Source organism: Pseudorasbora parva, chromosome 1 (genome assembly GCF_024679245.1).
Source record: "Pseudorasbora parva isolate DD20220531a chromosome 1, ASM2467924v1, whole genome shotgun sequence".
NCBI lineage: Eukaryota > Metazoa > Chordata > Actinopteri > Cypriniformes > Gobionidae > Pseudorasbora > Pseudorasbora parva.
This window is the reverse complement of record NC_090172.1, coordinates 7,673,533-7,688,603: the sequence shown is the minus strand read 5'-3', so window position 1 is coordinate 7,688,603 and position 15,071 is coordinate 7,673,533. Positions and strand designations below refer to the sequence as shown.

The 15,071-nt window shown below is 37.6% G+C and overlaps 1 protein-coding gene across 2 annotated transcripts in view; it reads right to left on the bottom strand.

The window, feature by feature from the left end:
• Nucleotides 1–15,071, bottom strand: part of cpne7 (copine VII) — a 98,327-nt gene that overhangs the window by 41,934 nt on the left and 41,322 nt on the right. For both annotated transcript variants that reach the window (XM_067415203.1, XM_067415292.1), the window contains exons 6-11: nucleotides 13,098–13,181; nucleotides 12,918–13,007; nucleotides 11,838–11,936; nucleotides 11,576–11,662; nucleotides 8,657–8,716; nucleotides 7,581–7,714 (exon numbers count right to left, since the gene is read on the bottom strand). In XM_067415203.1, the coding sequence (XP_067271304.1) occupies nucleotides 7,581–7,714; nucleotides 8,657–8,716; nucleotides 11,576–11,662; nucleotides 11,838–11,936; nucleotides 12,918–13,007; nucleotides 13,098–13,181 (554 nt within the window). The remainder of the gene's footprint in view (nucleotides 1–7,580; nucleotides 7,715–8,656; nucleotides 8,717–11,575; nucleotides 11,663–11,837; nucleotides 11,937–12,917; nucleotides 13,008–13,097; nucleotides 13,182–15,071) is intronic.

Genomic DNA, 15,071 nt, shown 5'->3' with positions numbered 1-15,071 from the left:
CTCATTTTAATCCCACCAGCTTTTGTGATAATGTTTCAGTGAAAAACTAAACTTTCAAAAAGTATTTTAATATTCACAGCTTGGTAAAGCCCATTGAGTCAATTTTTGCAAAGACATGTGTTGTCACCTTGTCATATGAGCTTCCCCTGTGACTAATAATGGATCAATTAGGTCTCAAGTGTGTATAAAAAGAACCCAAGTACGCTAGACCTTCACATCAACTGCAACTAGACCTCTGCCAACATGCCTAAGATTCACCCTGAGACTAAAGTTTTGATTATAAAGAGGCTGAAGACCAGATCCACTGCTGATGTGGCAGACACCTTAAATGTGTCTCAGCGTCAAGTACAGAGGATAAAAAAAAGATTTGAAGAGACTGGAGACGTTTTTGACAAGCCCAGGTCAGACAGACCCCACAAGACAACTGCTCGAGATGACCGTTTGTTGGCTCGAAAATCCAAGGCCAGCCCATTTTCCACTGCAGCAGAGCTCCACGAGACCTGGTCACCTGAAGTCCCTGTGTCAACCAGAAGAGTTTGTAGGATTCTGCCTCAAAATGGCCTCCATGGTCGAATCAGTACCCAGAAGCAAGCACTAAACAAAAGACAATTGAAAAACCGTGTGGCATTTGCCAAGGCCCACAGCCTGCTAAAAGGATGGACGCTGGAAAAGTGGCAGAAGGTGGATTTTTCAGATGAATCTTCAGTTGAATTACACCACAGTCGCCGCAAATATTGCAGGAGACCTACTGAAGCCTGAATGGATCCGAGATTCACCCAGAAAACACTGAAGTTTGGTGGCGGAAAAATCATGGTCTGGGGTTACATCCAGTATGGGGGTGTGCGAGAGATCTGCAGGGTGGAAGGCAACATCAATAGTCTAAAATACCAAGAAATCTTAGCTACCTCTTATATTCCCAACCATAAAAGAGGCCAAATTCTGCAGCAGGACGGTGCTCCATCGCATACTTCCATCTCCACATCAAAGTTCCTCAAGGCGAAGAAGATCAAGATGCTCCAGGATTGGTCAGCCCAGTCACCAGACATGAACATCATTGAGCATATGTGGGGTAGCATGAAAGAGGACGCATGGAAGACGAAACCAAAGAATATTGATGAACTCTGGGAGGCATGCAAGACTGCTTTCTTAGCTATTCCTGATGACTTCAATAAATTGTATGCATCCTTGCCAAACCGCATGGATGCAGTCCTTTAAGCTCATGGAAATCATACAAGATATTAAATTTGGATCTCACAGCGCCACAACTTAATTTGCTGACATATTTTTGTATTTGCAGTAAATTTGTTACATTTCTGTATAGGCAACAAAACTTTTGTCTTACCAAAATTTGACCTTTCTGTCTTGATTAAATGATAAATATTTCTTCTGTGAAAATTATTTATTTCAGTGCATTAAACATTTGAGACGGTTTTAGCTATTCATATGAGCTATTTCTAACACCAATTAATTAATTAAAAGTCAGGTTAATATCAGGTATTTCTAGAAAATAGATAAGCGACAAGACTTTTGTCAGGGACAAATATATGTATATTTCCAGTAGAAATTGATGAAAAATAAACACATTTTGTTGAGAATAATTTAAATATATTAAATACATTGTATTTTACTATATGATATATAAAATTATATCTATAAAATGATGCAAAAATGCTTTTAATTCTTATAGCAACACAAAGAGGTTTGCCATTTTATTCCAAATATGTTTGAAATTTTGGTCACACTTTATTCTGTTACAGGGTAATTATACATTTTAGTACTTAGTAATATTAATTAACAGCATGTACTTACTATGGGGTTAGGTTAGTATTAGGATCAGGTTATTAATTATAATTATGCACAATTTATAGCTATTACTTTAGTAAGTACATTTAACGTGTAAAAGGGACACTGTAAAATAAAGTGTTACTGAGATTTAATTTCCATCACAGTTAAATAAAATTAAAAAAAAATTAAAAATTACATTGATTTCTTCTCTTGTGATGCATATGTATATATAAACTGTTGGACATTGTTTGTAGAAAATAATCCACAGGGCTAAACGTGGCCAAAGTTGAAAAAACACGCTCATATGTTAAACTTTTTCATGAATCATAATGCCTCTTCTCTTTTGTCCATTAGGGGGATATATCTGTTGACTCATCTGGCTTTGATCTAAGGAGAGAATCTTCCCTTTGGAACAGATTTTATTATAAATGTGTAAGATGGTAATTAACCAGCTCCTATAAAGCTAATTGTAGTAAGCCCACAACAACTTAAGCAGATATTGATTTAGTCATTGTGAGTCCAGAACTACCATTTAATAAAACAGGAACAGAATCAATGATCATGGGATATGGCTGTTTAAAAGAAAAACAGGGAACGCCTTTCCGGAACTAAACACACTGAACACACTAATGCACAATTTTCTGAATCAGGCAGGAAAAGGGAAGGTGAAAATTGCAGCATTACACAATTAGCGAGAATACACTAACTATATTAACCACCCACCTACACACAATGCATTAGTTCTCAATTTAGACAAATAAAGGCCACATAATAAAGGGAAATTCTGTTTGGCTGATTAGTCTGTTCAGATATCTTCCTGTTGTCTCTCACACTAGGGTTCCACCAGCACGGTTGTTTAATAAGCCACATACTACAGACAGTGGCGAGTCCCTGGCACCAGTCGCTGGCAGGATCTGCAGTGCATGGGTTATTAGGATGTAGCTCAGAGGAAAAACTCAGCTTCAGTCATTTGACTGATTGCACTACCAGAAACTAATTAAATAGTGACCTGAGCTAACCAGAAAAGCCTCAAAGACATTGTACATTTGGGCATTGTCAACAAGGCATTTGTTATTTAAGCCATTTAACTTAGTAACAAACATCTAACTGGGTTATTCGTGCAGTTTAAGTTAGGGATATACTATTCAGCCCAAGCCTCTACCTAAATTTACTTCTGTACTGCAAATATTCTGTTTATCTCAAAAATTTGTCAATGAGAAAAAAGGTTAGAACAAACAATTGGTGGAACAAATGCTTGTGAAAAAGAAGTACACTTTAATATCAGTATAAAACAGACCTGAAAAGAATATACTTAAGTGTTAACTGAATGTAATGTTTTCAGACGCTTCATTGCACGCTAATTGCAATTAAACAAAAATGTACTATAGTTTAAATTTATATCAAATGCAATAAACTGAACTTGAATTTTTGGTCCACTTAGGGTTAGTTCACCCAAAAATGAAATTTCTTTCATTAATGACTCACCCTAATGTCGTTCCACACCCGTAAGACCGTTCATCATCAAAGTAGTCCATATCTGACATCAGTTGGTCAGTTGTGACCAAAAAGAATCAAACGGTTCATGAATCAGTGAATCAATCAATTATTCGGGTCGCCGATGTCACGTGATTTCAGTAGTTTGGCGCTTCAAAAATCACGAATCACGTGAAATCACGTGACATTGGCGACCCGAATCATAGATCGATTCACTGATTCATGAACCGTTTGATTCTTTTCGGAGGCACATGGAGAAGACAATGCTGAATAAAATCATAGTTTTTGATATTTTTGGACCAAAATGTATTTTCGATGCTTCAAGAGACTCTAATCAACCCACTGATGTCACATATGGACTACTTTGATGATGTTTTTATTCCCTTTCTGGACATGGACAGTATAGTGGGCATTGACTGCATATGCTCTAGGACTAAAATATAAAATATCTTAAACTGTGTTCTGAAGATGAACAGAGGTCTTACGGGTGAGGAACGACATTAGGGCGAGTCATTAATGACTAACTAACTAACTAACTAACTAACTAACTAACTAACTAACTAACTAACTCTTTAAGCACATATTTATTTAAGTAATTTCATAATTACTTCATTTGTCTTTTAAATATGGTTATAAATATGAATGTACTGACAAGCATGTATGGTAAACTAAAATATAATGTAAATCTAATGTATATATTTGTATTTACCCAGTCACAATTTAGTAAATTTAAAATAATTTAAACAAAAATATATTACACATTGAATAACAATAAATTATCATCTAGGGGTGACCCTGAATAGTCGAAGATTCGATGCATCGATATGCGGAGCCGGATTCAACCACAGATCTCACGGTCGAATCTTCGAGGGTTTTATGAAACGAGGATCATACCATTTTGGCAATATGGGGGTGCTCAATTTTTTAAGACGTGTCGCAGCGCTGAGCTGAGCGTCCAGTGTGCAAAACCTTTAGGGGCGCCACGCCTCGCCTTTAAAATTTGAACACATTCAATGAGTGTACACACACACACACCGGCGGCAGCATTCGGCGCCTGTCCGTGGCCACTTAGGAAGTTGTTTAAAATCCTGCCGCACCACAGCGCTTTTTAAATCTAAATATGAAAGCCATTGTCAATTCGTCTGTCAGTTGGCAGACAGTTTTGATCACTTTATTAAAAGTTGTTGCTGTGTGCAGTGTGTAAAGGAAAATAAAAATAGTTTTACCTTCCAGCTGACTAGTGTGGTGCCCCTCCCAAACCATTTACATACACACAGATGATTTGACTATCGGTCGACCATAGAGAGATTCGACAATTCTGATTCGAATGTCTAAATCCTTAGTCGAGGACAGCCCTATTATAATCAATTACTTTATTGGTTGGTTTCACAGACGAGGCTTAAGCTAGTCCCAGACTAAAAAGCATGTTTGATCTGTTTTAACTGAAAGTAACTTGCTCTGACATCCTAAATTGTACTTTTTGTCTTTTAATACTTGATTTGAAGATTTGAAGTAGAAATGTCTCCAGATCTCCAGATTCAGTCATATGAGGCATCATGGCACCACTCTTATCGGAAGAATAATTTAATGTGCATATTGCAAGAGACAATAGCATACCACAAGAGTATAGAACATCACAGCTGCGATAAGTTGTTCAAAAGACTCTATTAGTGCTGTCAAGGTGCCAGGAAAAGATGATTTTTAAAACCAGTCCGTGGCACACATTCAAGCTCTGTTCTGTGTTTTTATGTTAATGTTACACCAGTAGTGGCTTGCTGTTGTTGGTGTTTGACGCTCATTGACCTGGTATATAATCCATCCTTGTTTTTTATCTGCTGGGATGCCTGGGTCATGAACACTGTGCATTCCAGACCTGAATGTGAGTCGGCTGAGGAGCAGTACACTGAAACACTGCCGGTACCCACATCTGAAGGGGCGTTTTGAACAGGAAGAGGAGGCTGAAGGTCCAGTTCACCCTCCAGAGCATCCTGGTGTGTGGAATTGTAACACTTCCTTTTGTTATTCAATTTTGGCTGCTACTACTGCTGTTCTTCATTATGTTAAAGTGCCCATATAATAATCAAGTTCATTATTTTATTTTGGGGTCTACTAGAAAAAATCTTCAAATTCATGATTAAACAAATCATAATTCTCATACTGTACATTGAAACAGTCTGCTTTAGTTTAGCCTGCCTTCCAAAAAGCTTAATCTGATCTGATTGGTCAGCTGGCGCAGTCTTGTTATTGGTCAACAGCTTAGAGTGTGAGTCAGAAATGTACCATAATCAGGTTTCATCTCCTGAGGCTTCAAGAGCCGATGTAAACAGTATCATATCTATATGGTAACAATAGCATCAGCATTGGTCCATACATTGGTTTTTGACCCTCACAGCAAAAAACAAAACAGCGTCTCATCCCCATTGCAAAAGCCCTTACTGACAGTGGGCCAAAGCAGCCAGTATGTGAGCATTATGTATACGTGAAACATGGTGATCTAGCTAATCACGGAAATAATGGCAAGACAAACGAGGAATTTCAGTAAGGGGTTCTTGCAGACTCCATGCACAAACAGTTATATTACACACTAGAGGACAGGCAAAATAAAGTATAAAATGTGCCCTTTAAAATACATTTGATTAATATATCAAATATCGGCATGGTTTTTAGAACCACTACAATAGTAACCTAAAACAATGCCTAAATAGCCATTTGAATATTGGTTAAAATGACAAATGGCCTGCGCAGTTGTCAGAATTAATGGCAAGATAAAGATAAATCTGCATTGTTTTTCCTTTTGAAAGTGTGTGTGTGTGTTTGTGTGTGTGTGTGGGGGGGGGGGGGGGGGGGTGTCACACAAATGAATGATCTTCTCCAAAACAGCCACAATTATTATTATTGTAATAATATTATTATTATTATATTATTGCCACCCCTAGATTTTTTTAGGAGTAAAATATCTGTGAAGTATATTCCCATTAATATATTAAAAACAATTGCACACCAGGGTGACTAGGAACATGAAATTGTTATTCATCATTTATCACAATGAGTAAAACCATAAGACCAAAGACTATAGCAGCATACAGTATGTGCAGCAAAATAGCTAAAATATAAAAACCATCAGGCAATAATTAAGAAGCTCCAATCAACTAAAGATGTTATAAATCTGCCTGGAAGAGGACATGTGTCTATCGACCTAATGCACGTTGAGGGGGAGAGTTTGAGTGGACAAAGACTCTCTAAGGATCACAAACAGAGAATCACAGTGATTCGTTTTTTTAGGGGTCAAAAAGCCAAAAAAATACAAACACTCCAGAACTCCAGCTTGTTTAATTGTCAGATGAAACTGGAGATTCAAAAGGGACCTGGTTCTATCAGATTAACTTATAAAAAGAGCTTTTTTGGCAGCAAACCCACCAGCTCACAGGGATAGAAAGTACCCCATTCCATGGTTAAATATACAGCTGGATCTTTAATCTTGTGGGCCTATTTTTTTGCTGGAGGTCCTGGACATCTTGTTCAGACACATGGTATCATGGATTCTAGCAAATACCATCAGATAACAAATCTAAACCTGACGGCCTCTGCTAGGAATCTTATAATGGGCCGTGGTTGGATCTTCCATCGGGACAACGATCCAAAACAAACATCAAAATCAACACACAAATGTGTCACTGAGCACAAAATGAAGCTTCTACCATGACCGTCCCATCTCCTGACCTGAACCCTTTATAGAGAACGAGTGATGAACTGAAGAGAAGAAGCACTAACATGGATCTGTGAATCTGAAGGATCTGGAGAGATTCAGTATGGAGGAATGATCTCTGGTCAGATGTTCTCCAAACTCATCAGGCATTATAGAAGAAGACTCAGAGCTATTATCTTGGCGAAAGGAGGTTGCAAAAAGTATTTCATAAAACGCTGCCAATAAAAGTTTTTGGGAAAAGAGCATTTATTTCATAATGTGATTTACTCCCCAGTTTCAATTATTTTACTACAATGAAAGGCAAATTCTTTGAATGAAATTTCAAAAGGATAAATAATGTGGATTTTTTTAAAAGCCATCTTTAATCCTCTTTACCAGGGGTGCCAATAATTCTGACCACAACTATATGACATTACCCAAAAAGGATAGTGAGAGTAAATCAGCAAATCATTTAGTCGAAAAGTCATAAAGTCACAAAGTCAAAAAAGTTGTTCACTCTACATCTGACCCTTAATCACTATCTGTGTGCAGTAAATTCCAAAAATGAGAAAAATTGCACACCTACATGATTGTGCCCACCTCCATCAGCACTAACCTGTCGTAATCCTGGCAGATCTCCCCCACGGCTATCAAAGCTTTCAGATACTCGTTCGGCTGATATGGGTTGATGTAGTGCAGGGAACAGCTATTGCGAGGGTCCCCATTGGACGCCGTGAAGTCAATGGCAACCTAGAGAGATAATAGCATGTCACACTCTTGATGAAACTGCAAAGTCCAGGACAAAAATGTAATGGGTTACATAATCTGATCGATCGTCAAATATGTTTAATCATTTTAGTTTTACGCCTGGAACAATAGGTGTCACCATTGAAAGGAAATGTCTGTCTACAAAAAGCCAAGAGCCGTCTTTCCAAGGAAGCTACACAAAACCAGAATAGAACAGTTCTGCAATCAGATACCCATCTGTATAAATAATTAAAGTGCTTAAAATGGACAATATGCAATATATTGTCATTCATCAAGCAGATGACGGCTACCATATGCTCTGTAATATAGAAATACAGCTCATAAACATTCAATATGTTAAACCAGTGCATTACACATAAATGAAGATCCTATTTGAATCCTGCACCAAAACATTCATTGATTCCGACCAGCCTTTCACCCCTTGATACTGATTATCGTTCATTTTAACAGGCAACAGGAGAATTCAGATATTTGAATAATGAATATTCAATTTGATTCATTAATAATCCGCTCTAAAAGGGGGCATGAGGTGTGGGACTTAAAACAGTTTGGATGAGGTATTAATTCTGTTGCCTCCAGCCGTGCCGTGAAACAATCAAATTCTTACTCAGAATAAAACTCAAGAGAAGCTGGTCAATAAATGTAACAAAAAATGACAAACACGAATGGGGATGGAATAGCATATTCTGATCTTATTTTAAGAATTATTACCTTTTCGTACTGGCAAACGAGAAAAAAATAATCAAGAACTTCATGTTTTACAGTCTATAAATGAGCTGCATTTACTCCGAGGAGGCAGTTATCAGTCCAGCACGTCTGGCTTCAGTTTCTACACGCTTGGTAGAGAACATAGGCAGTAAATCTGTGAAGGGTCTGGATCGCACTGCGGAGCTAAATGTGGAGCGCACTGCTGTTCCCACTTACTGTGAAGTGTATTTGGCAGCCTCCCATGATGTAGTCCAGGAAGGAATAGACTCTGTGAAGCTGCAAAAAGAAGAATGGAGGGTGAGCAGAAACTCTGCCACATTTATCTACAGGACTACATGCAAAATTTCAGCCTCTGGAATTTTACTCAGACACACATCAAACAGACACATAACAGTACATGACATATGAAGCAACTCGCAAAAAGAGTACAAAGAATATATGGTGTCCAATACAATGTTTTTCTTAGGGATAACATTACACCAAATGGTATTATTCCTTTACTGTACCATCATGTAACCACCACAGATACAATAGTTTTTGAATGTTCATACACAGTGTTGTACAAGTAATGTAATCAGATTACTTTAAGTAACTAGTAAAGTAATTAATTACATTTAAATCTACAAATAAATATCTGAGTTAATTAAGTAGCATTTAAATAAGTAACATTAAAAAGTTACTTTGTTTTTTCAATTATAGACACCCTTCTCCTGTCCCCATGTTGAGAGAAATGGGGAGAAGGAGTTAGAGGAGTTGTGTGCGCTGTGTAAACATGATGCTTATTGTAGTTGTTGTTGAACTTTCTTCTCCTGTGTCCTATATTCTTCTGAACAATCTAGAATGGCAGCACAGCTGAAAAGTTTGTTTGGGCTGCTATACAGGTGTGAATTAGCATTTCCTTCAGCCTGTGGCTTTCTCATTTCACTTTTGGTGTGAAAGGGCTTTTGCATTTGCCAAAATATTCCTTTTGTTTTATTAAAAACAAACAAACAAACAAGCCCAGGTACCAAAAGGTAACTCAAATGTAACATATGAATTAGTTACTTTGTAAGGAGTAACACAATGTTGTAAGTCATTGCGTCTTTTAAAAAATAAATGACACTTTTAACACATTAACACTTTTTGATAGTCCACTTTAGACATTCTACTAACTATAAGTAGCGTTGCAACTACATCTCAACTAACTCTCATTGGAGTATTTGTAGACTGTCTGATTAATATTTACTAAAACTTTATTTTGTTGGCCCCCCAACAGACATTTTTCTGGCTATAAGTAACTTGGCAAATACAATTCAACTTATTCTACTAACCTGAACCCTAACACCTAACCATTACCTACTAGTCTACTGACAGTCTACTAATACTCTAATGAGAGTTAGTTGACATGTAGTTGCAAAGTTACTTTATAGTTAGTAGAATGTTTAAAGTGGACTAGCAAAATAAAGTTTATAATTAAATCAAAATAAATTTCCCCAAAACCAGTTATACAGCATAAATTTCAACTGTAGTCTATACTAGTTTATACTGGTTTGGTGCTGGTGAAGCTGGTCGATCAAGAAGGATTAAACTAGATGCCTGGAGGGGAATCTGTATAAAAACTATTGCCATTTCTATTTCCAATGACATATTGTCATTATTATTATTATTATTATTATTACTTAAATTATATTTATTTATTTTCATTATTGAATCTGCATAAATATTTTGGGGTGCTATTCGATTAGCTAGTCATGACTGTTTCTTGGAGCAGTATTGTCGCAAATTTGTCATTTAACCACGTTGGTTAATGATGTCATGCAGGGGCTGGAGTAATAACTTCTTTTGATGAATCTGTTTGAGATTGAAAACAAAAACTATGCTTCTAACCACAGGTCGAGAGATGTCGTTCAGACCACACAACTTTGCGATGCTGTTTGAGAATATTTGTTGAGACTATGGTTCTGAGACACACGGAAGCGGATATATAAACATATAAACTGTTACTGATACTACTACTACTACTACTACTACTACTACTCAAGGCATGGCCTCCATTAGATCCTTGAAGGTGTGCTGTGGTATCTGGCACCAAGATGTTAGCAGCAGATCCCTAAAGTCCTGTAAGATGCAAGGTAGGGCCTCCATGGATCAGACATGTTTGATCAGTACATCCCACAGATGCTCGACTGGATTGAGAATTGGGGAATTTGGAGGCCAAGCCACCAGGGAATACCGTTTCCATGAGAGGGTGTACATAGTCTGCAACAATGCTTAGGTAGGTGGTACGTGTCAAAGTAACATCCACATGGATGGCAGGACCCAAGGTTTCCTAGCAGAACATTGCCCAAAGCATCACACTGCCTCAACCAGCATGCCTTCTTCCCATAATGTATCCTGGTGCCATGTGTTCCCCAGGTTAGCGACGCACACACACCCGTCCATCCACATGTAGTAAAAGGAATTCATCAGACCAGGCTACAGATGCTCATGTGCCCACTGTTGCCACTTTATTCCCCACGTGCATCAATGAGCCTTGACCACCCTTGACCCTGTCGTCGGTTCCTCACCGTTCCTTACTTGGATTACTTTTGATAGATACTGACCACTGCAGACCGGGAACACTCCACAAGAGCTGCAGTTTTGGAGATACTCTGAACCCGTCGTCTAGCCATCACAATTTGGCCCTTGTCAAACTCGCTCAAATCCTTATGCTTGCCCATTTTTCTGCTTCTAGCACATCAACTTTGAGGACAAAATGTTCATTTTGTGCCTAATATATCCCACCCACTAACAGATACCATGATCAAGACATTAATATATTAATAAATTCCTAGCCCTCAAACACAAACACAAAAAAACACAAATCTCAATCTGAATTGATAAATGTGAAAAGGATAAAAAACAGACTTAAACAGCTCTATAAATAAAAATTGTGCACATGTAAATGTGCACAAACAACATGAATGCATTATCCTCTTCCCACTCCGCTAATGTCTTTAGGCTAAGCTTGATTGTCACACCCACCCACAACAATAATAACTACACCTATTCAATGACAGCTAGTTGGCCAGTATTGTGCAGTACTAGAATTCCTTAAACAGGGATGGCATGTCTATAAAGCTCTCTCTGCATGCAAACAAACTGTCAGACTCTTACCTTGAGATCACTGAGAATAACCAACCCAGAGTTCTTGTAGTTCTTCTTCTTCAGTTTGTATTTTGGATTGATGCACTCCCATGTGACCTTCAGGAGCACAGGAAGAGATCAAAGAGGTGAGATGAAAATTGAAGATGGCACTGCAGCAAAGTCACTTTTACCACACATGCAGAAGGGCTGTGACATTTCTTTAATCCATTCTAGACCTCGGCAGGAAATAGCTATGACCGATATCAAACACCAATGTATGGCTCACACTGACCTTGTTTCCTGAGGAAATCTTCTGCATTTCTTTGAAATTAGTGTAGAATTCACCAATGAAGTCATGCTTTCCTCTCGAGTCATAGTCCCAGACTAAGCACTGCAGGTCACAGACAATTACAGCTCATTAACTCATGTGTCTCTGTTTCCATGTTTCATTTTGGTGTTATTCTTGTCATTATTTCTCCTAAAGGAATAGTTCAGCCAAAATGTTTCCTTTTGTCAAATCTGTACAAATTTCTTAACACCAAAGTAGCAGAATGCACAAGATTCTTTCATACAACAGATGCAGATTGGCCAATCAAGCATAATGATGAAAAAGCACTATAAATTCACCCCAAAGGTAGTCCATGCATTTCCCAAGACATTTCAAAAGTACATACTTTTGAGTGTGTAGCAGAAGCGTAGGCAAGTTTGGGACATACTACTTCCTCATAATTGCGTGTTTAAAAGACAGCTCTGCTTAGGTATGTGTTTCCTGTCGCAGTTTAAACTGCCCTGTCAATCATCTGGTCATCTTCAGTTTGCATAATGATGCATTTGGATAACATTGAATAAATATTGTTTATATAAATATGCTATATACTTATTATTAATCACTCAAACTCCTTTAGATAAACCTCTCCACTAAACCGTTGGACTCACGTAGTTTTTAACACTTTTTATTCATGTTTGTATTTCTAATCAAATCCTCATCCAATACACAATGGGTTGTGGCAATATCAGTCGTTAGAGTGTGCACGAATCTGCACTTTGGATTCTAATCTGAAAAAGTAGACCATCCGGGAATCCTCATTTCAACATATGAAGTTTGGAACACACTAATTCTCATTGCGAATACTAATTAGGATTGATAGTATGTGAATTGGGTTGCAGCATATTGAATGTCTTCATAATATTTAGAAATGAGTGCAGGAGTTGTTAGGACCACATTGATTGTGGTTTTATTTTTGTCTTTTTTGGAACTTGACAGCCACTGATCACATTATGCTTTTATCGTAAGTAAAAGAGTCATAAAGGTTTGGAACATTATGGGTAATAAAATGCCCATTCTGAAGTGACCTATTTAATTAATATTCACCTTTAACTTTCTTTCGTCATCACAGCTGCACAGAGAAATGAGAGACACCTTAAAAGGTTCCCACACAGGGTTCAGGTTGTTTTTAATCACCTGCGGATAAAATCAATATTACTTTATAAACCAAAGAGGAATAATGAACTGCAAAGACAGATTATTATCCCATGGGATGGAACTACTTACTTCAGTTCTGTGTACAAGCTGTTCTGTTCCATCATCATTGATCCGGTAAATCTCTAAGAATGGATCTGACTTGCTGAAGAGATCCTATAGAGTCACAAGATAATTCCAATACAGTCAAAAGGAGAACATCATGCAATGGACATTTTCTAAAAGACCCCATGAATGCAATTTTTTCTGAATAAATGTATTTTGTGTTGGGCGAGCACAAAAAAAGACCTTTTAAACATGGCTATAGATTGGTGCATGGATGACGTCAAAACCCGGAAAACTGATGCCCCACTGGTTCATTTGAGATTTTCTCCTACGGGTTTTATAATGGAGGTTTTCAATTTACAAGTAAAATAAAGCCTGAGGTAAACATAACTTGACAACACGCTGATGTTTTGTTCTACCATGTAAACTGCACACACACACGCCCCAGACATTCTTCTTCTCTAGTTATTTAATAAAAACATATGTTTTCAAAAATGAACATAACTGCTTTAAAATTCACGTTTTCGGTATGGGTGTGAACAAAATGTCAAAGTTCATTAAGTTATATTTACCAAAGGATTCTTAGCTCATGGGCACTTTTATTTTTCTGAGGAATAAATATAATGTAACTAATCAATTTGGAACGTGACATCATGACAAAAATATGATGTCCATGGGCCCTATTTTAACAATCTGAGTGCATGGTCTGAAGCACAAGGCGCAGTTGCACTTAGGGCGTGTCCGAATCCACTTTAGCTAGTTTAACAGCGGAAAACACCAGGCAGCATGCCAGGCGCATGGTGCAAAAGGGTTTTCCCTAGTCTCTTAATGAGTCATGGTTGTGTTTTAGGCATAATGTGCAATAAACCAATCAGAGTCTCATCTTCCATTCCCTTTAAAAGCCAGTTGCGCAATTTGCAAGCGGAAAGACTGAATGCTTTTATTTTTAATATTTTAAAATATTAAATATGTGTATGTAATAAGCAGAGTGTACGCGTGTTGTGCACCCACCTATAGGCACACATAACTAACACGCCCTTTAAATAACACAAAAAACACTGCTCTATTGACTTTATACCAGGTGTTTGTTCCTCAAAATAGCAACGCACCTGAACACACCTCGTTTTATGACCAGATGGGCGCGAGTGCATTTGCTATTTAAACAACGTGGCGCTGGACGTGAAAATGATAACTGTGTCAGGCTGAAACTAGCAAAAAAAATTCTTGTTATGTATAGTAGGGCCCTAAGTCATGCTTTTAGGAGTATCCCAGACTAAGGATTTACTTATTCGAATCAGAATTGTCAAATCTTTCTATGGTCTACTGATAGTCGAATCATCTGTGTGTATGTAAATGGTTTGGGAGGGGCACCACACTAGTCAGCTGGAAGGTAAAACTATATTTATTTTCCTTTACACACTGCACACAGCAACAACTTTTAATAAAGTGATCAAAACTGTCTGCCAACTGACAGAAGAACTGACAATGGCTTTCTTATTTAGGTTTAAATAAAAGGTAATGTGGTGGATAAACATTCGTAAAACGTTTTCTCATAACATTTTAAAGCCGCGATCGAAATACAGAACATCACAAATATATCAAAGAATATTTTGATAAATAAACCTAAAAAAATACCTGCCTAGAGAGGAAAATAACACTTTGAGTGCGTTTATAATTACGTTCTTAAGCCGATTGTGCCTAAAGGGGGTCTCACACCGGACGCAAAGCTCAGTGTCACGTCTCCGGTATCTCACACCGGACGCACACATTATAAACGCTCAAACTCAATTTTAAATCGACTTCTGACAGAAGAGCTTCATGATGAGTGTATCTTGTAGCACAGGGTGAAATCTGTTTGTACATTGACGATTTGAGGGAAATAAGATAAATTTAACATAAAACCTTGAAAAAGGAAAAAATATGCTTTTTGCCCCCTTGGCGTAGTTATGGCACCTACCAGCAAGGACTAACTGCTCTAACCATGCTGACCAGCCAAAACGT